The sequence below is a fragment of the Schistocerca gregaria genome, chromosome 2 (genome assembly GCF_023897955.1).
Source record: "Schistocerca gregaria isolate iqSchGreg1 chromosome 2, iqSchGreg1.2, whole genome shotgun sequence".
NCBI classification, from domain to species: Eukaryota; Metazoa; Arthropoda; class Insecta; order Orthoptera; family Acrididae; genus Schistocerca; species Schistocerca gregaria.
Genome location: NC_064921.1, coordinates 339,275,759 through 339,303,436, shown reverse-complemented (window position 1 = coordinate 339,303,436; position 27,678 = coordinate 339,275,759). Strand labels below are relative to the sequence as shown.

Sequence of the window (27,678 nt, the reverse complement as noted above, 5' to 3'; positions counted from 1 at the left end):
ATGTTGTCCTCAGCACAGAATGCGGAGTGCATGTCTGTAGCACGAAAGGCTTAACATCAGTTCGGTGTAAGTTTTATAACCTGTCAGGGCATGAAATCCCATGTATGAGAGTTATGTTATGCATGTGTAGTACTTGTAGATAACTTGGTAATTTGGCATAAGATGGTTCTGAGTTCTGTTTAGCAATGATATGCCAAAAGGGTTAATGTATAATTATTGTTTATATTTTGGGAGTTCAGTTGCTCTATTTTTATTCATTGTTGTTGTGAACAGCAGTAGTATATTACAAAAAAATGCCAGACACGATCTGCTATAGACAGAGCAGATACAGGTATTGTTGGGGTAGAATTCCCAGCAACAGCAGGAAAAAGAGAAGCTATGTAGGCAGGTAGAATTGCAATCAAGCTTAGAGGAAACCAAGACACTAGTGTGTGTACCTTTCCCTCTTTTCAATTCATTGGTAGTTGCTATACGGTGCCTCTTTGACAATGTTAATCTATCACTCCAGTGATTGGTTGTTCGGATGAGACTACTCTCTCTTTCGCCAATTTATGATTGTCAGATGAAACAAAGCCATGCTTGTAGTATAGTGAAGATTTCAGGAAGTTAGAAACATTCCAGTTGACTGATGGTTTATCACAACGTTATCAGAAGCGAAATAGCATGAGGCTTTTCTGGGAAAAATTGAGAACCTTAATTCAGGAGCATAAGAAGTCATTGGAAACCTTTTCAAATAGTACTCAAGGATCAGTGCACAGACATACCAACAGAGAGAAAATGCAGAAGCGGATAGTCTTGCTGCGGGAAAACAAGAATAGTACTTTGGGTGTCCTTCTACACTCCTGGGAATTGAAATAAGAACACCGTGAATTCATTATCCCAGGAAGGGGAAACTTTATTGACACATTCCTGGGGTCAGATACATCACATGATCACACTGACAGGACCACAGGCACATAGACACAGGCAACAGAGCATGCACAATGTCGGCACTAGTACAGTGTATATCCACCTTTCGCAGCAATGCAGGCTGCTATTCTCCCATGGAGACGATTGTAGAGATGCTGGATGTAGTCCTGTGGAACGGCTTGCCATGCCATTTCCACCTGGCGCCTCAGTAGGACCAGCGTTCGTGCTGGACGTGCAGACCGCATGAGACGACGCTTCATCCAGTCCCAAACATGCTCAATGGTGGACAGATCCGGAGATCTTGCTGGCCAGGGTAGTTGACTTACACCTTCTAGAGCACGTTGGGTGGCACGGGATACATGCGGACGTGCATTGTCCTGTTGGAACAGCAAGTTCCCTTGCCGGTCTAGGAATGGTAGAACGATGGGTTCGATGACGGTTTGGATGTACCGTGCACTATTCAGTGTCCCCTCAATGATCACCAGAGGTGTACGGCCAGTGTAGGAGATCGCTCCCCACACCATGATGCCGGGTGTTGGCCCTGTGTGCCTCGGTCGTATGCAGTCCTTATTGTGGCGCTCACCTGCACGGCGCCAAACACGCATACGACCATCATTGGCTCCAAGGCAGAAGCGACTCTCATCGCTGAAGACGACACGTCTCCATTCGTCCCTCCATTCACGCCTGTCGCGACACCACTGGAGGCGGGCTGCACGATGTTGGGGCGTGAGCGGAAGACGGCCTAACGGTGTGCGGGACCGTAGCCCACCTTCATGGAGACGGTTGCGAATGGTCCTCGCCGATACCCCACTCCAGTCAAATGCCGAGATGGTTCCTTTGAAAGAGCACAGCCGACTTCCTTCCAAATCATTCCCTAATCCAATGTGACCGATGACCTTGCTGTTTGGTCTCTTCCCCAAACACCGAAAAAAACCTTACTCAAACTCACAAACTACTCACTTTATAAATATGTAACTGAAATCAGTGTGTTCCATGTGAGCTGCTCTTTATATTCCTTTTAATTTTATCTGCAGAAACAAATTATTAATACCATACACTGACAGTTTACAAAAATGCATTTTTTGACACAATTACCAAATTTTCGAAATGCAGGAAACTTTTTTATTGTTGAAGTTAGGTGAATGAAATCTTAAGAATACATCACAGATTCATCTACTTCAAACTAGACCACTGTTAGTTTTCCCACATGAGATAATGTCAATTAAATATGACGCATTATGATCCACTGGCACGTCAAGTGCCAAGTGGTTACCTGTAAGGTTCTGTTACAAAAAACAAGTTGATAGGTTTATAATTACTCTGTTATTAAGTTTTCTGAGACACCTAAGATTTATGTGTGGTTAATGCTGTGAGAAAACGTGTGTTAAATAGACCGTCCTGTATTGGGATAAGGAACAAAACTAATACAAGAAACAGATAAACAATGATATTTATTTTGCTTTATATTTATTGCATGCCTGAGACAAACTCATTTGTACTTGGTTACTGATAAGGCCATCTTATTAAAATGTTAAAACTTAACAAAAATATAATTTTGTTAAACGTTCCACCTCACACATACAACTGAATCCAACTTGGCTTCATTTCTATGGTGATAATGGACCTCCATTGACATCACTCTCATTGGTAAAAAGTTTAATTTGGGACCATATTAAGTCTATTGGATTAAAATAATAGGTTCACGATTGTACACGTACGAGGGGCGTTTGAAAAGTCCGTGCAAAAATAAAAACTACTTTGCGTTTGGGGTAGCCTTTTTTATTTTTTGACATAGTCTCCTTTTAGACTTGTACACTTTGTCCAATGATGATTTAATTTGTTGATACCTTCCAAATAATACGAATTGTCAAAGTCCGCAAAATAGCTATTAGTTGCTGCAATCACTTTTTTGTTTGAATAAAATATTTGTCCCGCTAGCCATTTCTTCAAATTGGGGAACAAATACTAGTCCGAGAGAGCCAATTCTGGAGAATAGGGGGGGAGGGTATGTGAAATGAGTTGGAATCCTATTTTCATTAATTTTGCGATCGCAACTGCTGAGGTGTGTGCTGGTGCATTGTTGTGATGGTAAAGGACTTTCTTGCAGTCCAGTCGCCAGCATTTTTCTTGCAGCTTGGTTTTCAAACAGTACAATAATGATGTAATAGTTTTTCCCTTTTCCAGATAGTTGATGAGGATTATTCCTTGCGAATCCCAAAAGACAGTCGTCATAACGTTTCCGGCCGAAGGAATGGTCTTCGCCTTTTTTGGTGCAGATTCTCCCTTGGTAAACCATTGTTTAGATTGTTGTTTGGTCTCAGGAGTATAGTAATGTATCCGTGTTTCATCCCCAGTGAATAAATGGTGCTTACAGTCCTGCAGTTTCTTCCTGAACAGCTGCAAAACCATCCTTGCAACACTTCACACGATTCTGATTTTTTTTCAAGTGTGAGCTATCGTGGAACCCATCTTGCGGATAGCTTTCTCATTTCCAAATGTTTATGCAAAATATTATGTACCCATTCATTCGAGATGCCCAAGCACTAGCAATCTCATGCACCTTAACTCTTCCATCATCCATCACCATATCAGGGATTTTATCAATGATTTCTGGTGTCGTAACCTCCACAGAGCATGCAGAACGTTCAGCATCACTTGTGCCCATGTGGCCACTCCAGAAGTTCTGAAACCCCTTATAAACTGTTCTAATCGAAGGTGCAGAGTCACCATAATGTTTATCAAGCTTCTCTTTAAGTCTCCTGAGGCGGTTTGCCTTTCATAAAGTAGTGTTTAATCACCACACGATACTATGCTTTTGCTAGTTTGTAGTTTTTGTGTATTTGAAACTGTGATTTATAGAGAGATTAGTTTCATAAGCTCCACGTTTCTAAGATTAACACATACATCAGCATTGTGGTCGATTATTTCCCCCTTTCTCTCTGCCTTTGTGGGTTGCTTGTCAGCAATAACTAAATGGTATGAAACATTATCTAGAACAGTTATTGACAGTTTAAGAGATTTTGAATTAGTGATTCTATGGACCACTCTGTAAACATAACATGGTCCATATCTTCATAATCATCTCCTGTCTCCTTTGATTTAAAAAGCAAGAGACCTTTCAAGAGAAAACATTATAAAGTGCCTGCATGGCAAAGAATAACTCTTGCCCCCCCCCCCCCCCCCCCTTGCCCTGAAGGCATTGCCATTCTTCCATTAATTGCATTATCTGTCCAGTCCCACTTGGCAACAAGACCAGAAATAACCCACACCATTTCATAGATATTTGTGCCTCATATGTCCCTTAAAAACTGACTTTGCATTACAGCTATATCCTCCCTTCCCATCAACAATTTACAGCCCCAGCAACGTCCACAAGAAATTTTAGGTCGTGCAAAACTGTGAATAAGAATGTGTGACTGCCTTGAAGGACACACACACACACACACACACACACACACACACACACACACACACACACACAAAAACCATCAGGTCCATTATTGGTGACGATAACTTACGAGTGCCGCATGTTTCTTACTGTGATAATGATCTTAACAGGTATCACGTCCTCAGTAAATAAATCTGTATTTTTAATTTGTTTGTCCAAAGAAAGTCCCCCTCCCCCCCTGCCCCCTCCCCAGTGTTTCAAGCTTTGATGTTTTCCAGCTTCTTTCTTGAACATTTACTTGACAATCTTCATTATAGTTTTTTGTTTTTATTCAGTGCTGCAACAGGTTCATCGATCACATTGTTAATGGAAAGCAGCGGACTGTCATTAAGTTTTCCAGTCTCAGACTAGTTACCATTTCTCTTGATTGATCTGGTACTATGGTAGTCCCCTGGCCAAGAGAATGACAAAGAACTTCACCACTCATAACTTTCAATGTACTTCTTTGTAACATTGTTCACTACCACACAACAACTGTAACAACAAAGTAACTCCTGCAACAGTAAAAATGATTACAAACAGAATCGCAGGGTGCAACGAACACACAGGACAGTGAGCTGCGTGAAACTCAACCACAGTGTAAGCAGGAAGTGATGTGCTGGTTCACTATCAAGATGATGATGATGATGATGATGATGATGATGATGATACTCACAATTAACTGACTTTGGGGAGGCTGAGGAGCAGTAGAGGAGCTGCCACCATGCTGTTACATTGGTTATGAACCTAGGACAGAGCAGTGTTTCTGTGGGGGGACTTGAGAGATGATGTTGGCCATGTATGGCAGATACAGAATTAGATCAATGAAAGGGGCAGTGAAGAGAGATCAAAGCTTTGTGTTGGACAGCCAGGTGCTCTGCTGATTAGTGCTCTTGATGATGATAGCATGGTTGCTTGTTGAAATATTGTGCCTTTTGGTCACTAACGTCTGGCCATTCACCTGTGAACTATTTCATCAAAATTACAATTACTTTCCTTTTTTTAAATGTTTATTTATTATTATTGTTGTCCAACCATCTCACATTTTGGAATCAAGTTTGTTCTTTGCTGGACCTGTGTGTTACGTTTCATTGACCACACCTAATTTGTCAGTGAAACCTTCCATTTATATTTCTGAAGCAATCGACGTGCCAGTGTGAATTAGTTTTCAAATCTTTGTATATATTGAGCCAGTGTCATCTTGTTGAGATTGAGTGTGCTTCTGTTGCTCTGTCTTCCCAACAAGATATTTTGTTGTCTTAACTCGACGTCTTCACCAGACATTCCTGACCCAGGCTGCCTGGATGATTGGATCCAATAATTAATCCTGGGCTGTTCCTGGAGTTCTTTGTGCCATCTGCTCTAGATCCCATATTCCTTCTACGGTCCACGCCAACAAGGTGCACGTCCGCATCAATACAGGTGTTCCGTGCCCCATTCCATCCAAGCACGCTGTGGCAGTCTCCTGTGGTGGTTGCGGCCTCATCATGTTTTTCTGGATTTCGTCCGTGTCCACAAGGTATATTATCTGCAGATTTGCGTTGCTGTAGGCATTCCATATGCTGTCCATCCAGTATGAGTCGCCATGTGTTCCGTATTCAGGCTGCCTACTTCATTGCTGCTCCAGATGTTCCTTATTCCATCCTTGCCCACAGCAGCTGTCTCCCGTGTTGGCGGCTGCCTCGCGTTGTTCCATATTTGGTTTGTGCCCACGAAGTGTTCTCCCTAGGTCTCAGGTTGCTGATGTTCCATAATTTGTCTGTGGCCCCTGTGGCCATCTGCAGTGGTGGCCGCTGCCTGGTGCTTCATATGTGGACTCTTCCTTTTGCTTATGCCAGCAGTTGACTAAGGTTCATTACTGGGGGTGGGAGTTTTTTTCTGGTGTTTCTATAGTAATCCTAATGCCAGATTCCACGCAGTGCTGAGTTGGTATCGTGCCTCTCGATTGATTAGGTTTTCTTCCATCTTGGTTTCAATTGATTCATTGATGACACTATCCCATAATCTAGGGTTTGGGCCAGGGTCTTGGTTTTATCATAATCCATAGGGTGTTTGTGCTCCAGGCAGTGTTCTGCTATTGCTGATGTTGTGGCCTACCCTTACCTAGTATGTCTTTTATGTTCCTTATGTCTTATGTCCACTGTTCTGGTGGTGTGATGAATATACTGCATTCACAAAATATGTGCTAAATACCAGGTTTTCATAGCCCCAGATAATCCTTGACTAATCCAAGAAGAGCCCTGATTTTGATGAACGGACAGAATACACTTTCAATTTCACGTTTCTTCAGATTTCTGTTAATCTTGACAGACATAGAAAAGATCAGGTTGTCTGGTGGGATGTAATGCTTTGTAAGTGTCCCTGGTCAAATACCTGTTGTCAGTGCATACTCGTTAAAGATGTTCTAATTCCATTGTCAAGCTGCTAGAATCGGAAAGTGTCTTGGCTTGGTGTCCAAGTGCCCTGAGCACCCCAGTCTTTTGTGCTTGATGATGGCAGCTGTCGACCTGATCTCTGTCTAGCTCAATGATGAATTTTATGTTGGCATGTCATGAGTTCAGATAGCTCAAGAATTTGTCAGTCATTCCTGGCCATGGCACCAGAAGATGAATGCGTCATCCACATATATGAAGAAACATTTTGGCTGGTAGATGGCTGTTGTTAGGGCCTCAGCTTGCGAAAACTTGCATATTTCGGACACAGACATCATGGTCAGTTTTGATGCGTTATCCATTTTCACCAGAGTAACACTCCAGGATATGCTCAATTTGATCGGTGAGAAGTTTGAAGAAGCTTTGCTGGATATAAGGCATATTTTAACATCTGCTTACTTCATATTTGAAGGCCGTTTCTATGAGCGGACTGAAGGAGTGGTGATTGGTGGATCACTTTTCTTTGCTAGCGGTCAGTCTGTTTAGGTAGAAGTTAGAGGATGAGACCCTTACAACTGCAACCTACCAGCCGGCGTGTTTATTCAGATATGTGGGTTCGTCACCTGGACCCAAGGCTGAGAAAGATTGAAGAATTCTTGGACCATCTGAACTCAGAACAGCCCAACATTAAGCTCACCAAGGAGTTACAGAAAGATGGTCAGCTTCCTTTTCTGGATGTCCTGGTAAGGAGGAAGGCAGATTGCACCATTGGCCACAGTGTGTATCGAAAACCAACACATACTTACTTATATCTACAGGCTGGCAGCTGCCACCACCCAGCACAGAAGAGTAGGGTATTCAGAATATTTGTACACCAAGCCAAGAAACTTTCCAACTTCGATGGCTTCACAACAGAATTAGAACATCTCCAGCAAGTGTCCATTTACAGTGGGTATTCGACAGTGGACATCTGCAAAGCTTTAAATTCCACCAGATGACCTGATACGCTGGAAGAGGAACAAAAAGAAGAGACTAGGAAGATAGCTTTTCTATTGTATCCAGGGCCTGTCTCCGCCAAGATCAGCAGAATCCTGAAGAAACACAATATCTAAAATAGTTCTACCTGGCCAACAAAATCAGAACAGTCAAACATGACCTGGGGTTAAGAAAACCGGGTATTTATCACATATGTTGTTAATGCGGTGTGACTTATATTGGACAAGCTACCACAATGGTGGACCTACGATTTAAGGAACACCAAAGACATGTTAGGCTTCAGTTAGTCACAAAATCGGCCATATCAAAACACTACTTGGGGCGTGAACATGCCATGGACTACAATAAAACCAGGATCCTGGCCCAAACCTGCAGATTCTGGGATAGTATCATCAGTGAATCAACTGAAATAAAGATTGCAGAAAACTTAGTCAGGAAGCAGGATACCATCACAGCACTGTGTGGTATCCGGCGTTTGAACTACTATGGAAACACTGGGGAAAATATCTTCAGTAATGAATCTCAGACAATTGTAGGTGTAAATTACAGGATCAGGCCATGTACGGGCACCAGGCAGTGTCCACTGCTGCGGAAGACAACCACAGCAAGTACAGATGAGATATGTAACAACAACAACCTGACACCTCAGGGATCACACCTGGTATGGAGAAGACTTAATATAGAAAATTGGATGGCAATCTTTGTGCAAGAGACTGCTGCAGTGAGCACAGATGTAATACGGATCTTTAGCAGCAGTGCGAGATGTGAGAACTGCGCTTTGTGGCCACAGACTTAACTACGGGGCACCAGGAGTCTGACACTGCCGCAAGAGACGGCAGCAGCAGGTGCAAAACAGCTGGAGCAGTGCAGAAGGGCATCTTGCAGTCTCAAAGCAAATATGGAACACCATGATGCAGCCACCAAGACAGGAGACTGCCGCCGCAGTTGCAGACAGAATGAGGAACACCTACAGCTGTGCAGAAGTGCGTCTCACAGGTGCAGGCCAAAGAATGAACATCCAATCCGGAGCGGAAGATGGACGAAACTCGGGGCACTTGGCAGGCTTAAATATGGGCTCTGGTCAGCTAGTCTCAGGGAACACCTGACGAAGATGTAGAGTTACGGTGTTAAAATACCTTGTTGGGAAGATAGGAACCAGTGGCAGAACAGCTGATCTCAATTAGATGATAACGAATTGCCAGGAAAGTCTTAAGAGATTATACTGGACTATTGTTGTCCTGACTTCACAGTTTTTCAATTGCCGTCTCGAAGACCTGTCAGTGTAAATCAGAATGAGAATCACGTTATGATCTGTTCCATAACATGATACACATTCTGCATACAAATTTTGTTTTTCGTTTCCTGAGATGTTCTGATTTTTGCTTTCGATTGTGCATACAGTCCTTGAAGGCCCAATGTTATAGACCGGATTCCACGTCATCCTCAGACCTTAGGCATAACAGGATGCTGATACAGAGGGGCATGTGGTCAGCACACGGCTCTCCTGGCTGTTGTTAGTTTTTGTGACTGGTACTGCTCCTACTCAGTGAAGAAGCTGCTCAATTTGCCTCACAAGGGCCGAGTGCACCACGCTTGCCAAAAGCACTTGGCGGCAGACTTGGACGGTGACCCATCCAAGTGCATGGCGCCTTTGATTTTCAGTTGTGGATCGGTTTAATTCATTTGCATTCCAGCTTATCTATGATTGTAAATTTCATTCATTTTATTGAAGACTTCTCTCTAAATCTAGCATTGAACCCTTCCTACTTGAAAGAAGTACTTTTCTAGGCCGTCATCAAATATTTGCAGTTTTTACATTATTTTCTTTGCTCACAGTCAGGATGTGGCGCTTGGTATTGCTATTGACAGTTTTCATACCGCCAGTCACACTAGTTCCTTGTTATTTATCTTTAAGAACCTTACACTTTCTCAGCCACAACTGAGAAACATTGTGAGGTGGTATATTGGTGAAGGCATTGGACTCTCTTTCAAGAAATGTGTGGTTCTTGTCATCATCTAGCTGATTTGTGTTTTGTGTGGTTTAAATCACTTACGGAAATGGCAGGAAGCAAATGGTAGGAAGTTCCTTTCTACAAATCCCTGGTTTGTGTGATCCCCATTTGTGTCCAATTGAACAAGTGTTTCATCTTGAACCAGGTTTCAATGGGACATTGAACATTAATCTTTCTCCCTTCTGTTAAGAGCATCCAGTTTTAAGGCATTGGTAATAAATAACAGCCTCTCAAGAAGAGTTACGGTTTGCTCATTGCAATAGCAAGCAAGAATTTTTTCCAGTTTGTAAAACCCACACTTGCCTAAAATTGATGTATTTGCAGGTATCCCATATGATCCATACTATATCCTCCTTTATCACCCTAACATGAAGGTGACAGAATTTTTGCAGGGCATATGGTGCCTATAATCTCAGATTATTGATGCACATCATTTTCATTGAAAGTAAAGAAAAAAAGTATTTCTCTCATAAAGTCATAAATAATATTCATATTAGGTGTGTGCTATGTACATTATTTATTTTACTAACAGCTGAGTTAAATTTTTTGTGTCACCAACTCCAGGAACATCAGAGAGATGCAGCCGCATCAAATGTGAACAGAGGTCTCGTGATACCAAGTTGTATGCTAGTAGCATGGAAAATATGCCCGGATGTTCATTTGATTCCTTAAAAGATATTAGTGCAAGAATCTCACATACTCATAGCAAGAAAGTAATTAAGCATGCTTTGCGTCAGCAAGCTAGAAGGCGCAGGAAGAACACTACAATCAATGCAGGTAATGCCATAATAGTGTAGAAATTTCTTGATTAATTTCGTAAGACAGGAAGCAAAATAGCCTCTTATTCCGATTCCCCACTATTGCAATGTATTTCTCTTTATGTCGACTGTTATCTATGGGCATTACTGTGAATTCCCTGAACTTTTTTTTCACAACTGCTGTCATTGTTACTTTGTTGTTAATAATGTGTAGCTTCAGTTTGCAAATATTTTGCAGAATGTCATGTTTCTTTGTGAAACATTCTTTGAACTCGCATCACATTGTAGTGGCAATAGTTCCCTTTAAAGATGCTGTCATAAACATGCTGATGTAGACGTGAGCTAGCGTTGTGAATACTTGGTATTCTGTGAAAATTTTCTGATTCCATGTTCCTCCCTGTTTGTAGATTGCTTTACCCTTTATCCTAGATTATGAGAAATCTGTAAAAGATCTTAACTGCTTCTGCACTGAAAAAATTCAGTTGTGTTTGAAAATTATAGTATTTTGCAATTCCTCGTTGCCAGTAACAAATAAATGACAGCTTCTGTGTTTCATCATGGCCTGTGTATGTTTCATTAATGGGTGCATGCAGATTTATGTACACCACAAGAGCATTTTTGAATTTCTAGGTCTTCAGAAGGACAGAAAGATACATTACTCTCTTTAGGATTGGTGGTGGTTGTTGTCATTCCTTTCTTTTTTTTTCATTCGTTCTTCTTTCTCGTGTAATCTACCTTTTTATGGCTATACCAAAACTCCATAAATTTATCAGTATGTCTGCATTGACAGTAGATTTGTCAAGTAACAAATCATTCACCAATAAATTAGCTGCAGCTTGCAGTTTCAGAAAGATACAGTGGAGGGAAAGCAGAGTAAAAACAAATGTTGCAGCATAATCACGATACACAATGAACACAGGACATCAGATAATGCCAGTGTTTCTGGTTGTAGTGAGAAAAGGCAGAGTGGAGCTGGAATGCTTGTTCGTATGATTACAGCAACTGTCTGTTGGATACCATAGTTCAGACACATTTAATGTATCAGTTATCCTTGTGTAGCATTGGAGCTTTCTACATTCAGTAAAGTGGAATTTTTAAAATTTAGAGTCCAGAATCTGATGGTTGACATGGTTCGAGTGGTGTATAGCTTTTTGATCTGTCTTTTAAGCTGTACTTGAGAATCACTTGTAACAGATGATTCACTTTTGGGCACAAAATCATTCACATGGGCAACCATCTTCTTACACTCACTGCAAGCAGTCTCTTTCACAATAGAAGCATTAAGTAGCTGTATGACGTCCTTATCTGTGTGCACATTGTATCTTTAATATACCTGTATGTGTTACATGTTTTTGAAGTTCTATGTATCTTCAGTAGTTTCTGTTAAATTGGAAATAAAGAGTTTGCAGTAAAGAGAAACAGCTACAGCTGTTACTGCATTTTTTATTGAGTTTATAAAATGGAAATTATCATTTTATTCTCACTACATTATATTACATTTGTAATTACATACTTAAGTACTGACTCATTTCATATTTTCTTTTTAGCAAAAGGCAATTGCATAGCCTCCAAACCTTCAACAATGCGTGAAGTCTTGGCCTCTATACCTGGATTTAGTATAAAACCAAGAAAAAGGTCAAATAAGAAACTTTCTGCAGCTGCACAGTTGGAACAAACTAAGGAAGGCTGTATTGATCTTGAAACACCAGATTCAATCCTTGTTAATACCAATTTGAGAGCTCTTTTGAATAAGCATACATTTTCTAGTTTACCTCCACTGTATCAGCGCAAGCTTGTTCAACTTCTCCCAGATGTTGACAGAGCTAGCATATCTACACAATCTGATAATTCATTAAGGTAGGTAAAGTTTGCCATCAGTATTTTATGTAACAAGTGTTGTACTTGAATAAATGGTTCACAGAGTTTTTTCCATGTCAGGCCTATATTCAAGGCTTATGTTCAGTCCTGTGCTTTCGGTGACTTCTCTATCGCCATTGTCAGGAGATTGTAGTAAGCTATTAGGCACCTTGTTAAGTGGCCTGCTGAAATCTTTTGACAATGACAGTAGCTGAAGTTGTCAAAAGCTTGAGACTGAATACAAATCTGATGTGGCAAGCACTCTGTGAGGCATTTATTCAAGAATGTTGCCGTGGAAAAGTAAGTTGTCAGGTGCCGTATTGTTATTTAGATATAATACTGTACATTCTTCTAATGATAATATTTTTGGCGCAATGTTCTATTCCAAAAAGTCCTCGAGGTTTATAAAAATAAGGAAAATAACATATTTAATTAGAGTAGTGTACATGTATGTCCAGATGTGTGTTCTGACCATTATTTATTGTGGACAAATGGTAATTAGTCAAGCCGTGATAAAATTTAACAACAGTAATACAAAAATTATAAGAGGTTTCATAAATACGCGTAAAATTAAAGGAATGCATTGTCCACAATTTGTGTTTCTAATTTGGACCATGCTGTAAATATGAGCTACATGAATTGATGGTTTGGGCTTTCCTTACAGATTATAAATCTCATACAGATTATCAATCTCATAATAAAGAACATGAATTCATGATTTGGGCTTTCCTTGCAGATATGAATTCATGGTTTGGGCTTTCCTTATAGATTATGTATCAGTCTCATAATAAAGAAACAGCAATAATAAAAGAATGAAATGCACAATAGGTGGGATATTAACAGAATGTGTATTATGCATTTATTTGTGTGTGTGTGTGTGTGTGTGTGAGAGAGAGAGAGAGAGAGAGAGAGAGAGAGAGAGGGGGGGGGGGGGGGGAGGTGTTATTTTTGGGAAAATTGAAAAATAACTTTATGTATCTTGCTGAAGTAATACAGCTGATAAACATGGTGGAAGGCCTGTCAAAGTCTTATTAAGAAAGGTTAATGTATCGTTTATAGAATAACGTTTATGCCTTTCAACAAAGTTGCTACATTAAATGACTACAATGAAACCAAAATATGAGTGTCCATTAAGAGTGAAACAAAATAAATGGGATGGTAGTGAAGGAGAAAACTGCGATGGGGAGGTGGGGGTGGGGGTTGTTGACGATTTAAGGAAAATATTGACTACATCAAAACATAACAAGCTGTAACTATGTAAAAAGTTTTTAACTTTGACATAACTTTTTTTCCCCTTACGCACATGGTTCCAAGGAAGTAGGAGTGATGAGAGAGATAGTTGCAGAACATGAAATCCTCGGCAGATATATTAAAAACATTTGGTGTGTGAAGTCATAATTAACTGAAAGAGTATTGACAAAGTAAGAGATTAATGGAAATATCAATCACATTGTCTAAATACATAGGAAGAATGTAAAATAAGACAATTCACATATGAATGCATGCCATTATCCTTCCAAATGTGTTAACATTGGAATTAATGTGAGTTGCATTTCTTATGTTGTTGTGGCAATATAAACAGAAAACTACTCAGGAACTAAAGTGGAACACATAAAAATAGAGTGTATTTAGCAAATTGATGAACAGTTAGAAATTGGGAAGTGATCTAAGTGTTTTCAAAAATATGATTCCTTTAGTCACTAAAAATAAAGAGCTTGAGGAAATGCAGTGGTCCTCTTAATTCTGCCCGCTACTCGTTTTCTGAGAAATAAACTCCTGGTTCAGAAAAACAGTGGGTTAGGTCTTTGCGTGTTTGTTCCTGATGAGTAGTAGAATTTTTTTTAAATGTTACAAGTTTGTAGCAGAATTGTTTCATTAAAATAGACTGTAATATTGTGGTAGGGGTTTCATGTGTAACTCCTCTCTCTCTCTCTCTCTCTCTCTCTCTCTCTCTCTCTCTCTCTCTCTCTCTCTCACACACACACACACACACACACACACACACACAAACAAACAAAAAACAAACATTTTCTTAAAATTAACATCACCATTTAATTCACAATTGCATTTTGGTATAGTAACTTTCAAAATTCAGATTTAAATATAGAGCATTTACAGCTATGTAGTTAGCTATACTTTCAATTTGATACAGTCATTACAAATAAGTGTAAAAATGTGAGCTGTAATGTGGCATTTAAAATGCCTTATAAAATTGTTTTCTTTCCACAGATTGAATTCTTCTGGTTTAAATAATGAATTTTTTGCTCGAGCATGTCTTGAGTGGCGAGAAAGGTTAGCTGAAGGTGAATTTACTCCAGAGAACCAACAAAGACTGAAAGCAGAAGCGGAGAAAGAAATGAGCCGTCTTGATCCGTGGAAGGTTAGTTATTCAGACTGAACAATTTGTAATTATATATTTATCCACTCTTAATGCTGCTCTGGGATGATCATTGCTTTCAACATGACCAGCAATGCAAGGACATGATCTCAAACAAATATTGTATGATAGTATCAAACTGTGGAAAGTCCAGGATGGAATAGCAAAACTTCTCTAACCATTTCCCAGCTCCCACTTGAGCACCACTCATGCTTCCTGTTCTACCACTGCATCCACTAGCCCAGGCTGTTCCACAAGTGCCCCAGAGAGGAGGAGTGTTCGCTGTAGTGGCTTGGGGTCTGTGTAATATGGGGTGAGGGGGGTAGCAAAGCCACTGTGCGCAGGCCGCAACTCGTACAACAATCCATGGCAGTGGCAGTTGTGATCAGTTGCGGTAGTCCTGTGCCTCAATTGGAGGATACAGTTCTATATATTGAGGGGAGGGGTGGACGTCCACAGTGCCTTGCCTGCCATAAAGTATTTAATTCTGCCAAGGAGTACAACATATGGTGTCATTATACACGTCTTCACGCAGCGCATTACGAGTAGATAGAAGGCGAAGCATGCAAAGAGCTAGTAGCCAGGCTTAAGAGCAACATACGAGGAGGTGTAAGTTTAAAGAAGCATTCTTAGGACAGAATTTATAGAAATATGCAGCAGAGTTCATGTACTGCAATGTGTTTATAGTTTTCTGTTGAATGACAGTGAAGAAAATGGAACTGAAATACAGTTTGAGCAAGGTACAGAGTTGCTCACATTATAGCTATGAGTGGCAAGCTGTTTTCCACGGGACCTTTCATAAAATAATGCATGTTAGTGGTTGCAGAATGTTTGTTTCCAACAGAGCTGTGGTCATTTGAAGTGGTTTGCCTTTCAAAGCAAACAGTGTCTCGTTGAAACCTGAGCGTGACAACGAATTTAGTGAAACAGCTCAGGAGAAAATCCAAGAGCTTTGTTGCATTTATGCTAGCACTTGACAAAAGTATAGATATATGTGACTATGCTAAACTTCCAGTATAGAGCTGCAAGTAACGGAGAAACTTATGAATGTGGTACAAAGAGATTACACAGCAACAGGACTTGATGTTTTTGAAGCTGCTGTGAATTGGTGGACAACATGAATTTGCCTTGGGATAAGCCCCATTCTGTAGCCACAGATGGTGCTCCATAAATGATCAAGCATCGTCAAGGATTCACTTTTCATTTAAAACAGAAACTCAAGAATGAATTCAAGAAAAAATATTTTGGCTGCTCATTGTTTCATTCACCAAAAGACACCACATTCTCAACTAGTGGATGTGGATGATATGATGAAAGTTGTAAAATGTGTGATTTTTGTATGGTGTTACATTATAAATCGCCTCCATTTCAAAGAACTCAGATATGGAAGCACAGGGTGTATACGACACGGGACAACCGGGAGATCTGGGAAAAACCCCGGGAATTTTTTCATGCGGGAAAAAACCGGGAAAAACCCGGGATATTTTTAGAATTCCGGGAATTTTTCATTGTTTTAGTTTACAGTTAAATATTTGTAATTTTGACTGAACCGAATCTCTAACAAAGGATATTACTGTATCCCGCTACTGCAGAATAATACTTCAACAATAAAACATAAACGAGAGAAAAAAAACGAAAATAACTTTAATTGCATAGGAAATGCGCCATATACAACAACAACACACAGTGCTCATGCAAGCGTCTGCCTATTGAAAATGTGTCAAAGGGTATAGGAAGACTATGCAGTGCTTCATAACAACAAATTGCCTCCAATGAGTGTGAAGTCACAACTGTTTATATTGGATTCGTTTTAGAGTTACGAGCAGGCTCATGTGCATGCGCACTTGAGTCACATTTCGGTAGTAGATTCTCCCGCGTCTGGCTACAGGAATGTGGCTGTTGGCTATGCAAGCAGTAGCAGCAAGCAGCTAGATGCTACCGGGAAAAGGGGGTGCCAGATTCATGTTCTTGAGGAAAAAAACTTGTTTCACAAAGCGCCTAGCATCCAGCGCACATTTGTCTATCGATTATTCATATGATTTTGAAAGGCTTCCCTGTTGGTTTTTGAACATTTTTGAACACATTTTAAGATGATTTCTGACTGAATCATAAGTTGACTTTTGAATGCATGCATTGTGTATGTGATGTCTCTGTCAGAAGGATCCTCGTCGCATCTAGAAATAAACTTTTGCAGACAAAAGGGGACGGGGCCAAATGAGCTGAGGGAGTAAAGCCGAACAGATGAATGCCAATCGCTGTCTGATTATGTGGTTGATTGGGTTTGCGAATGATCAGCATTGCTATAATTGCTAGCGAAATCCATAGATTCTGACTACCAGAATGAAAATAAACGAGTGACAGAATTAACAGGTGAGAAAAATTGCATATTATCTCCTCGGTGTATCCAAGAAAATGAAATTTTGACAGATCACTACAGTAGTAAGGACCAGTAGTACAGTCCCCGGCTAGCAGCCGATAAGTTCTATCCTGGAAATAACGCGGAAAACGTTGTTCGAACACGTAATAACGCCTAACCAGAAAATAATCGCGGGATAAGTAAACGTGATTGTGGCAGGGTTAGTGAAGTTGATCGGCGAACAAATTCTGACAGTAGCTACAGAATTGGTGATGACAAGATTGTTAGAACGAGGAAGGAGAAGAAACAGGGACATCACACAAATTATGGAAGAATAAGACGATTTTAAATTTATATAAAAATTTCATAATACTACTTTTCGATCTCATGCTTGAGAAGCTGGTGTGTATGAATGAAATGTGAAACTATTTCCTAACATAAAACTTTTTGCTTGTAGTAGGCCTAATAGGCATTTAATATTGGGACTTCGTGAATTATATTCTGTCGTGTTATAAAAATAACCATTTGTGCCAAAACAGCCTTGTTTATTTGGTGTGTTACAAAACTGCTGCCATATTAGAAAGGCCTACTTTGTTTTATCTAGCAGACAGGGACAAAATAGACGTAATCAGATCGAGAAACCACACCAGTCTTGGGTATTTGTATTAACAGCTTTTTCAGTATTAGATAACATTTCGATTTTTCATGTAGCAAATCGTTTGACGAACTTTGATGAGGTAATAGATTCTTTCTAGCAAGATTAGAGAGAAAAAAATGCTAGGAGCTAAGGTTTGAAGAAATGTGTAATTTCTTGCTTATCTCTTGTTAGTACTGGTTTTATATATCCTATATTTAATTTTGTGTCTCACAAAAGTTATTAGCCAATAGGCAATAAAGAGTTCAGATTTTCTGAAGAGTTGTTGTTCTCTCGATTACAAGTAATCCCATCCGCTGTTAATTGCGAGATTTTTTTTTTAAGAGGGGCAGGCAGTCAAACCGGCCGATTGGGAGCAGGAGAGGCACCACAGGACATTTCAATTTCCACTCTCCTGAATATAGTTTGGACGTGCGGTAGAAAAAGGCTTTATGAAGAGGTGTGGCACTGCACTTTGGCATATTTAAGACCAAATAATATGTCTTATATTTCCTCGAATACATATGTTTTATGTTTCAGACTTTTCAGAAAGATGTGCGCTACAAGATGAACATATTTTGAAAATTCGATTTTTTTTTAGTATTGACCCACTTTGCAAATGTCGTAGATCCGGGGCTGATGCCCAGGGCAGTCTGAGTAATAGTGGGTAGTCTCCACGTGACCTGTGTTTACATTTAGTGGTTCAAATGGCTCTGAGCACTATTCGACTTAACTTCTGAGATCATCAGTCGCCTAGAACTTAGAACTAATTAAACCTAACTAACCTAAGGACATAACGCACATCCATGCCCAAGGCAGGATTGGAACCTGCAACCGTAGCGGTCGCTCGGCTCCAGACTGCAGCGCCTAGAACCGCACGGCCACTCCGGCCGGCTTACATTTAGTGATTTTGCTGTTTCCCCTTCGCTTACTCTCACGTCAAATGAAAACAAAATGGATATCTGGGGCTGGGAGCTATCAGGTGAATTAAAACACATTCACGTAATTACGGAAGGCTGAAATATGTCATTAGTTTCAGATTTTATTTTATTTCCACCTTTCCACCTTTATGCCATAATAAAGAACCAAACATGATATAATACAGTACTGGTACTCCAAGAAAATTTACATACCAAAAACCACACTGAGAAGCTTAATATCAAGTCGAGGTCTACTTCATTGGGAATCTGGACATAACAAATGTGCCCTTTACGTATGCACTTTAAATGTGCACATTTTAATATGGTTCACGAAATTCCGATGCTCTTGCAGTATCCTCTGATGCCTTGTTTTTTTTATGCCATAATGTATGATCTTTTAATATTTTACACGTACGTACCTACGGGCTTCCTATGTCGTCATAGCTACCCAAGCGCGGTGTCACCTGTTATCTGCGCTCTCTGGCAACTGCTGGAATGAACCTATTTCTAACAGGTCGCGGGAAAATATTGCGGATAGTCGTTTGAAAAGCATTACTTTAAAAGTAAATATCTTTTACCTAAGTTGAACTATGTGCAAGAATGTACCATAAATTTATTAAACACAGAATGTTTGACTCTCATTTAAAAATCAAATCTTTGATGATAAGCCATTTAGAATAATTTCAAACCCTGAAGATCAGACATTTATGTCATTATTAAAAATTTTACCGGCACATTTGTGTGATATATCTTAAAGTGTAACACGCGCAAAAAAGATCAACAGTATATGCGAAAGCTTAGCTTCTCTTGCACCTTGAGACCAATATTATATGTGAAAGCTGTGCTTTCCTTGTAGCAACACTATGTATATTAATTTAAACTATTAACTTTCTCTGTTTGTGTGTTCGTGCTACTTAACAGTGGTGTTGTTGTTGGCTGACTACATCACGTGTCCTATGCTCTGAATATCCGCTGTCATCGGCTGGTGAGATCACGTTGCATGAGCTACGAACAACTTACAAAAGGGCATCGAAATCTTGATTTCAATTATTCAGAAAATAACATGCGATGTTTGGTGGAATTCCAATGTATACTTTCGTAATACGAAAATACGCAGCGTACATGTTGCTGCACATCATAGATATTTTCAAAACGTGGCTTTTTCCCTGAGTTTCTTTTTCTAAAGTGCCGGGAAAATTTTAAGCCCGTGTATAAAACCATAACCATTCAAAGGATTGGTAAGGAAAAATGTACTATCACCTGAGAGAACATGTATTTTTAACGCGGAAATCCGGGAAAAATCCGGAAATTTTTTTTTCTTGTCCACGTATACACCCTGAAGCAGAGTATGGGACATACCTTACCACAGCACAGTTCCTTGGCTTAGTCAGGGAAAAGTTCCTGATGTTTTCTTTACCATTCATGAGGAAATACCTCTTTTTCTCAAAATTAAAGGAGAAGAAACACACTGTCTGAAAGATTTAAAATGGACATCAGAACTCTAGCATTCATAGCTGACATAAAAATGCATATGAATTATTTAAATCGGTCAGGGCAAAGAGCAGCATTAGTAGACATGCAAGACCTAATCGGAGCATTCATGGAAAAGTTATGCTTGTTTGAGAAGCAGATAGGTGACGGAATTTTAACGTTCTTCAGTTGTCTGGCTTCTTTAAAACTACCAGAAGGTACCAGTTTTGGCGACTATCAAGCCAAGATAAAGCAGCTCGTCATGTTCTTGAAACATGATTCCAACAGTTCAGCATTTTTAAAGTAGAAATGAAGTTGTTCAGCACTTCTGTCTCGGTTTCACCTGATGATTTACTGTTTGCACTCCAGTTGGAAGTTATTGGTTAACAAAATTCAATTTTGATGAAAGACAGATACTACAACATGCTTCATGCTTAATTTGTCACAGTAGTATTCTTCTTACAGCAAAAAACAGGAAAAGTACCACAAAAATACCCCACACATCACGTGCTTGTTTGAATCTATGATTATTTGTGGGCAGCTTTTCTCAACAATGGAAAAAATAAAAACCAATGTACGATCTTTTCTTTAGGATGCGACACTGAAGGCCATTCTCCACAATAATGCTGCCACACTTTGCTGTCAATATGAAAAAACTGTATAATGTAAGACACCCAATAAACATATAGAATTTTTTTAAAAACAAAACAGTTATTTCTCATTTATTTCCTTAACTTCCTGTATCCCCGAGGTAGTCATGTCACTGCATCATAGCTGCTAGGAGCATGTTTTTGGCGATAATGTAAGGTGCTGCAGGTGGATCAAAAGGCATGCCGTGCCACCTGTCTTGCCGTGTGTCACCGACCCATTTGATTGTTCACAGTGAGTGATAGTGCTCTGTGGAGCAGGGAGCACTCCGCAGCTCAGCATGGAGCTCATGAGCTGGAACAGCCTGCACTAGCCTGTTCCACTTCTCTGTTTCTCTCCTATCCTCTCTCCCATTTTTACTCCCTTTCTCCCGCCTCTCCAGCAGCCAATACCACGGGGTACCTTGTGCAATTAGCAGCTCTGTCCTGTCCCCATCGTGTCGCTGCAGGCTCTCACAGGCAGTACAATACCTTCCTCCATCCCTACCCTGCTACCCCCCCCCCCCCCCAAATGCCTCCTCATCCCCACAACCTATCTGTATTACTGCTCATTTCAGATGCAGTTAAAAGTCCACAGTCGGGCAACAGCAGTTGGAGACAGCAGCTGTGCGTGAGAGCTGTGCTTGTGTGTATGTATATATGCTTTCTGTTTCCAAAGAAGGAGTTTTGGCCAAAAGCTTAAATGTTCAGTAGTCTTTTCATTGTGCTTGTCTGCTCTCAACGCCTCCTCTATGTTTATGAACGTTATTGTACGTTAGCATTCGTGGCAACAGATTTCATGTAGGGAAAAAAAGCTTCTTTCATTGTGCAACATTTGCAACTTCATATTGTGCTAACAAAATCTCTACTCCAGGAATGTTGTTCTACTGTAATTGTATGATTTGGGTTTCTGGTCCAATCTATTAACCCATATTAGTTGTATAAATATCAGTCAAAAAGTTTCCATGTGAAAGCCGTCCAGTAAAAAATTGGTAAGCCAGTCCGGCAAAATTGCCGTGAGCATTGAGACAATCATCCAATTGACCTACCAAGTTGAAGGTACCCATTTTGTAAAACACTGTGCCCTGCTGCATGAAGAAACCCAACACTGCCTGCTGCACATCCTCATCTGACAGGAAACATTGACACATTAAGGCATAATTTAAGAGACCGAAGTCATGATAATTCCACGGGAAGAGATGGAGACTATAGGGCAGGTGCTTGAGTGTCTCCACTTCTGCATTGCAACATTTGTGGTATGGGAACTTGCATCGCCATGGAGCAGCAGCACCCAGCATGGAACTTGAAATACTGTCCCATAAACATTCTTAATTCTCTGATGGATGTCTGCTGGTGTTTGTCTCTCGGCAGTCAAGAAAAGAAAAACAGCAAGTTGTTCCTGTTTGGACCCATTGGGTAATAACTTTGCTATAGTTCACATTTACTGCATGCACATTTGAAAGATGAGTGCCTACATGTTGCGGCTTACATACGCTCATTGGACTCGTGCTGCATTGCATATACACTACGGCTACGCCTGCAGATGGAAACTGTTTGATTTCCCTTTATGTTATCCCCTACGATAAATAACATACTGTAGTCTCATAAAGAAATCATGCCAAGTAAAATGACGACATCTTCATATTTCCCCTCAATTTGCCAAGAATAAAGTGAAACAGTGATATGTGGAATGCAGTTTGCAAATACTGCCCCAGTTGAAAAATCCACTGTTACATATAGGAAAGAGAATATGTTGAATGTGTATAGAGAGACATTTCTTTCATTGTGTAATATATCGGCTTGACATAGCTCTGAGATCTTGTGATCACAAAGAAAAGTTGTGTGCAGTGTGATTAAAATTTCTTGACAATTGACTTCTGTCACGTGCTGCTACAGTGTTGCCACATCAACTGCTGGCTACCACTTAGTTATAGGTGACACAGAAACATGGCAGGTCACTTCACAAATGATATTAATGTGTAACGCAGAGCAATGTTTGAAGTGGCTGTCCCAAGGTGTGAGATATATGTGAAATGCCCTGTAGACAGCTAATCACAACTGTGTGATGTGCAATATATCCAAGAGAACAGTTGTCAACAATATGCGGCATCAGTGAAATCTTAATCACATTGTCCATGGTGATTAAACCTAGGCTCTGCGAGCAAACTCAAAATTCAGTTTCAACGCTAAAAGCAAACTAATCTGTCATTGGTTACGTGTAACTATAAGAGCTGTCGCCTTACCAACCGATCAGCTTTCCTCATTGGCATGTGGTTGCAGATTATAAGCGATGCAAGCAGATTCCAAACAAGATAAGTGACAGGAAGAAACGTAAGAGCAAATATAATAATCGGTATGATAATGAAAATGACGGCAAAGAATTACAAATAGAATAAATTACATTTTAAACAATTAATAGAAAAAAATAACAATGAACTCTTGATTAGAGATAGAAATAAAAAAGAAATTTGAGGCTTATGATGAAACTCTAAGCTGTGACCTCTTACATATTGGGTTAATATGATAATCAATGACGATCCAGTCAGAACGACGAACTGCAACATTCTAAAATTCGGCTTTATGAATGTTGTGAGAAGCTTTCTAATGGAAGCCAATCTCTGTGATTCCGTGATTACAATAACGGTCTCCGTGACGCTGAATTGCATCTTGGCTTTGGTTAGAGCTGTGAATAGGACCAGACCTATGATTCAGGATCCAAACACATCAAGAAAGAAAGTCAGACATGGAATTCCAAGTCAACTGATAATTGTTGTGGCAGTTTGGCAACTGCAAACAGTATGGATGTGATGTCGAGTGCTCTGATTGCAGGAAACCAGTTCCAGCACATGTAGTGTCAACTATCAAGTAATTTTAATCAGACCATAGTATATGATTGTAACAAATGAAAGAAATTGAAGAAAACACACATCTTTCAAATGTGGTCTTTGGTGTTTAGTTAGAAGAGATCATCAATCTTTTTTTAACATATTGGTTTATGTGTTTAAATCATAGAGTAAAGGAAACTTCTCTTTAGTTTTCTCTGTCCAGTAACATCTCTTCTGCTGCAGAAACCATAGTTGCAGCCGTCGTATCCTCGGATATATTGCACATCATAAGGTTGTGGTTAGGTTAGTACAGATTTACATACAGAGCTACAGAAAGCATCATCTGCTACAGTTCATTCATTGATCACTTAAAATCTGCTGTCGAAAGAGCATATCACATTTCTGTTGCATCTCAGAATGGCCACTTTCAACATTGCTCTGTGTTATACATTAACAGCATTTGTGTAGTGACCTGCTGTGTTTCTGTGTTACCTATAACCGAGTGGTAGCCAGCAGCTGATGTGGTAACACTGTAGTGGCATTTGGTAGACTTCGATTGTCAAGTAATTTTAATCAGACTGTACACAACTTTTCTTTGTTTCCACAAGCTCTCAGAGGTGTTATGACAAGAAGATAATTGTGCGATAATTCATTTAAGAAGTTTCATGTGACCACTGAAACGTTTATATATTTGTTAACAATGTTCGAAAATTACAAGGAGACAGGTGAAACCAGAGTAATCATGCTTAGAAGTCCGAATGAAAATGCCCATGGCTACCATGGATTTCTGAGAACAATTTGAAAACAATGGAAGAACATTCTTTACAATAGTTAGATGAGGTCACTTGCGGTGGCTGCTTTGTAGTGAGGTAACCAATGTGCAAGTGGCACAGAGAAGATAGGGGTTTTTGAAATGTAGTTTTTAATTGTAGTGCAACTTTGTATAAAACATTCTTCAGGCTTCCTGCCAAGTCAGTTGCGGGAACTGACACGGAAAGCAGTCCAAGAGTGTTTGATACAATAGTGCTGTCGCAAAATAATTCGTTCTCATAATCCAACTATAACTCATTAGTCAACATCATGTAGTAGCACTGTGTTGTGCCAATTTTAAGAATTTCAGTTACTTATTCTTAGGCAAAAATGCAAGTGTTGTTGTAGGTACACAAAGGAATAACTGCCATCAAGTAGAGTGGAAATGATAACTTGTTTACTCTGGATAATTACAAGAATGGATAACAGCTCTGATGTGAGTTTCAGGAAAAACTAACACTATCAAATAACTCATGGAAGGTCTGTCATGAAACCCTAACACAGGGAGGCATAACCCAAATTCGAGGTCGGCTCTCTCTGAAGCCATTGCTGGAACAACATGTTTCAGTGGCGGCGACATTATAGTCTCAACAATGTTTCATGGTATTAATCCATTTGTAACAAATGTTTGGTCATTTTGTTTAAAAATTCACCTCAAATCATTTTGACGTAAACTAATGGTTGCCTTTCCTTTGGAGAGTGATATTAAAAACTCAAAATAACATACATTCTTAGATGGTTAGAAGTATGCTTGAATGACTAGAATAGACAAAGAATGGAAAGAACTTGCCTGTACCTCATGGATCTTAATGCAATGTATGTGATCACCTTGATCGTGTGTACTGTGTGAATTCTCTGTCGTTTACACAGTTAGCTGTGGGAATGAGAGCAGACAGTCTGATACCTAATGACTTTTGAGATTTGTAGACACCTATACTCAAGAATATCAGTAAAAGAAGAATGCATAAAATAAGCAGGATTGGTGTATAGTGTACAGAAATACACAGTAAAAAACAATTAGCACTAGCTTCCGAACCCTTGCTCTTTTTTCTAGTAGGAGCGCACACACACACACACACACACACACACACACACACACACACACACACACACACACACACACACACACACACACACACACGCTCTTGATAGCAGTGAGACTGATTATCGATTATCAAAAGCAGTTGCCTGAGTAAATGGGAGGTGTGAAGGGTATAGGGAAGGACACACGAGTCAAGGCAGTTGCAGTAGAGTGTTGTGTGGCAGATCTTTCACCAGATGACTTAGCAGCTGGACAACTGTATGAAAAGAGTTCAGAGAGTAGAGCGTGGGAAGAAGGAAGGGAGGGAGTAGAAGAAATGAGAGGAAAGTGATTGGTGAAGATGGGGAGGGGAGTGAGGGGAGTGAGTAAGGGAGAGTGGTGGAAAAAAGCAGGGCAGGACGTGGGGCATGAGAGGGGTGGAGGAGAATGGAGAGTGTGCAGGATATGCTGGACAGACAGTTCCCACCTTCGTAGTTCAGAGCAACTTGAGCTGGAAAGGAATATCTAAATGGCCTGTGTAGTGAAGCAACTGTTGAAGTCATTAGTGTTGGGGTGTGCAACATGTTTGGCAACTGAATGGTCAAGTTTAAGGTTTGCCACAGTTTGGCGGTGGCCTTTCATGTGAGTGGACAGTTAGTTGCTTGTCATGCTCACATATGATGCTGTACAGTAATTGCAATGTATCTGATATGTAACATGGCTGCTTTCATATGTGGTTCTGACTTTTATTGTTAGGAGATTTCTGTGACTGGGCTGCAGTAGGAGATGGCAGGTGGATGTGTGGGATAGGTCTTGCATTTTGTCGAGCCACAAGACAGTTGGGCGCAGTACTGGGAACAGGATTGGAGTGGGGATGGACAAGGATATTCCGTAGGTTTGGTGGGTGACGAAACGTTACTTTGGGTGATGTGGATAGGATTTTATGTAGGACATTCCTCATCTTAAGGCACGACAAAATGGAGTCAAAGCCCTGGTGAAGGGTGTGAATGAGCTTTTCAGGGCCAGGGTGATACTGGGGGATTAGGAGTGGTGGTCGGTGGCTGGTTAACTGGGTTACTGGTGTCAGAGGATGAGATTGCACAGGAGATCTGTTTACGGATTAGCAGGCTAGAATATTTTCTGCCAGTGAAAGCTCTGGTAAGATTATCCATATATTTCAACAACTCCTGCTTTCCACTGCAGGTGCGGTGTGCATGGGTGACAAGACTGAATGGAAGAGACTTTTTGACATTGAACGGGTGACAGCTGTCGAAGGGGAGGTACTCTTGGCGGTCAGTGTGACTGACGTGTGAGGTGTTGCTTAACTGCAAATGGCTTTTTCTCTGTAGGTCTTATTAGATTTTTATGGTTAATTGCCAGACTACCAATCAAAGGTCTGGGCTTCGATGCCTTATCAGTCCTGCTGTTTTTATATGTCATTTACCACTTTCTTTCATCTCTGGCAATGATTGCTGATGTGGAAAAAATGCCAAGTTGTACCATGACCCAGAGTTCACATTAAACGGTATGCCTCCCTACAGTGGGCTGGGTAAGTCATTTCAAAATTCATAGGAAGGCAAGTGCATATCACCTCCCAGTATGATCATGGCTTGTAAAGCATTGTGGTGCTCAAACCAACCTTTGAGTTGACAACAGTTTTGCTCCCCCTCCCCCCCACCACCCCATAGCGGTGAGAGTATCGAATATCAATTTCTTGTTCGGTATGGGATACTATAAGAATTTTGTGAATAGCATTTGTGAATTAATGAGTACATTTTTTGTGTGTGTAATGTTGTAAAATTTCAGTATAAAATTGTTGATATGTATCATACATTCTAAGTACAAAGCATATTGGAAATGATTTGTTTGACTGCAGGTATTTCCTTATTACTGAAAACTCTTTTCTTTCATCTGCACACAGTTTTACAAATTTGTAGAAGTATTTTGTCTAACTACTAAAAAAGCAGAAGAAAGAAAAAGCTATCAGATAGATTATGTTTAATTTATTAGCAGCATCCCAAGGTTTATGACAGTAATGGCTGCAGCACATAAAGCCCCCTTATGTATTTGTACATACTCATTTCATAAATGATCATGTAACTTACAGCAATAACACGAATGATGGATTTTATTGCATCTGATGCACAGGTGGCTATTCAAGGAAATCATGTGCCTACAACCATTCTGTTTTGTGCATCCAATAATTATAGAGAACCACATGTAACAATTGTTAGGTAATAATAAGTCATTCAGTTTGAACACTATTTATTTAGCTCTGAGCAATTACAATTGGCTGTAATTAGTCTTA

The 27,678-nt window shown here is 40.1% G+C and overlaps 1 protein-coding gene across 5 annotated transcripts in view; it reads left to right on the top strand.

Moving 5' to 3' along the window:
* The window catches only part of LOC126337002 (uncharacterized), a 189,959-nt gene that overhangs the window by 45,354 nt on the left and 116,927 nt on the right, over positions 1-27,678 (top strand). For 3 of the 5 annotated variants that reach the window (XR_007565030.1, XM_050001245.1, XM_050001246.1), the window contains exons 3-5: positions 10,281-10,493; positions 12,022-12,331; positions 14,561-14,711. Coding sequence is in view for 4 of the 5 variants with exons in the window: in XM_050001245.1 (XP_049857202.1) it covers positions 10,281-10,493; positions 12,022-12,331; positions 14,561-14,711 (674 nt within the window). In the remaining variant the exon portion in view is untranslated. The remainder of the gene's footprint in view (positions 1-10,280; positions 10,494-12,021; positions 12,332-14,560; positions 14,712-27,678) is intronic. The other 2 variants (XM_050001248.1, XM_050001247.1) reach the window with 1 other exon arrangement.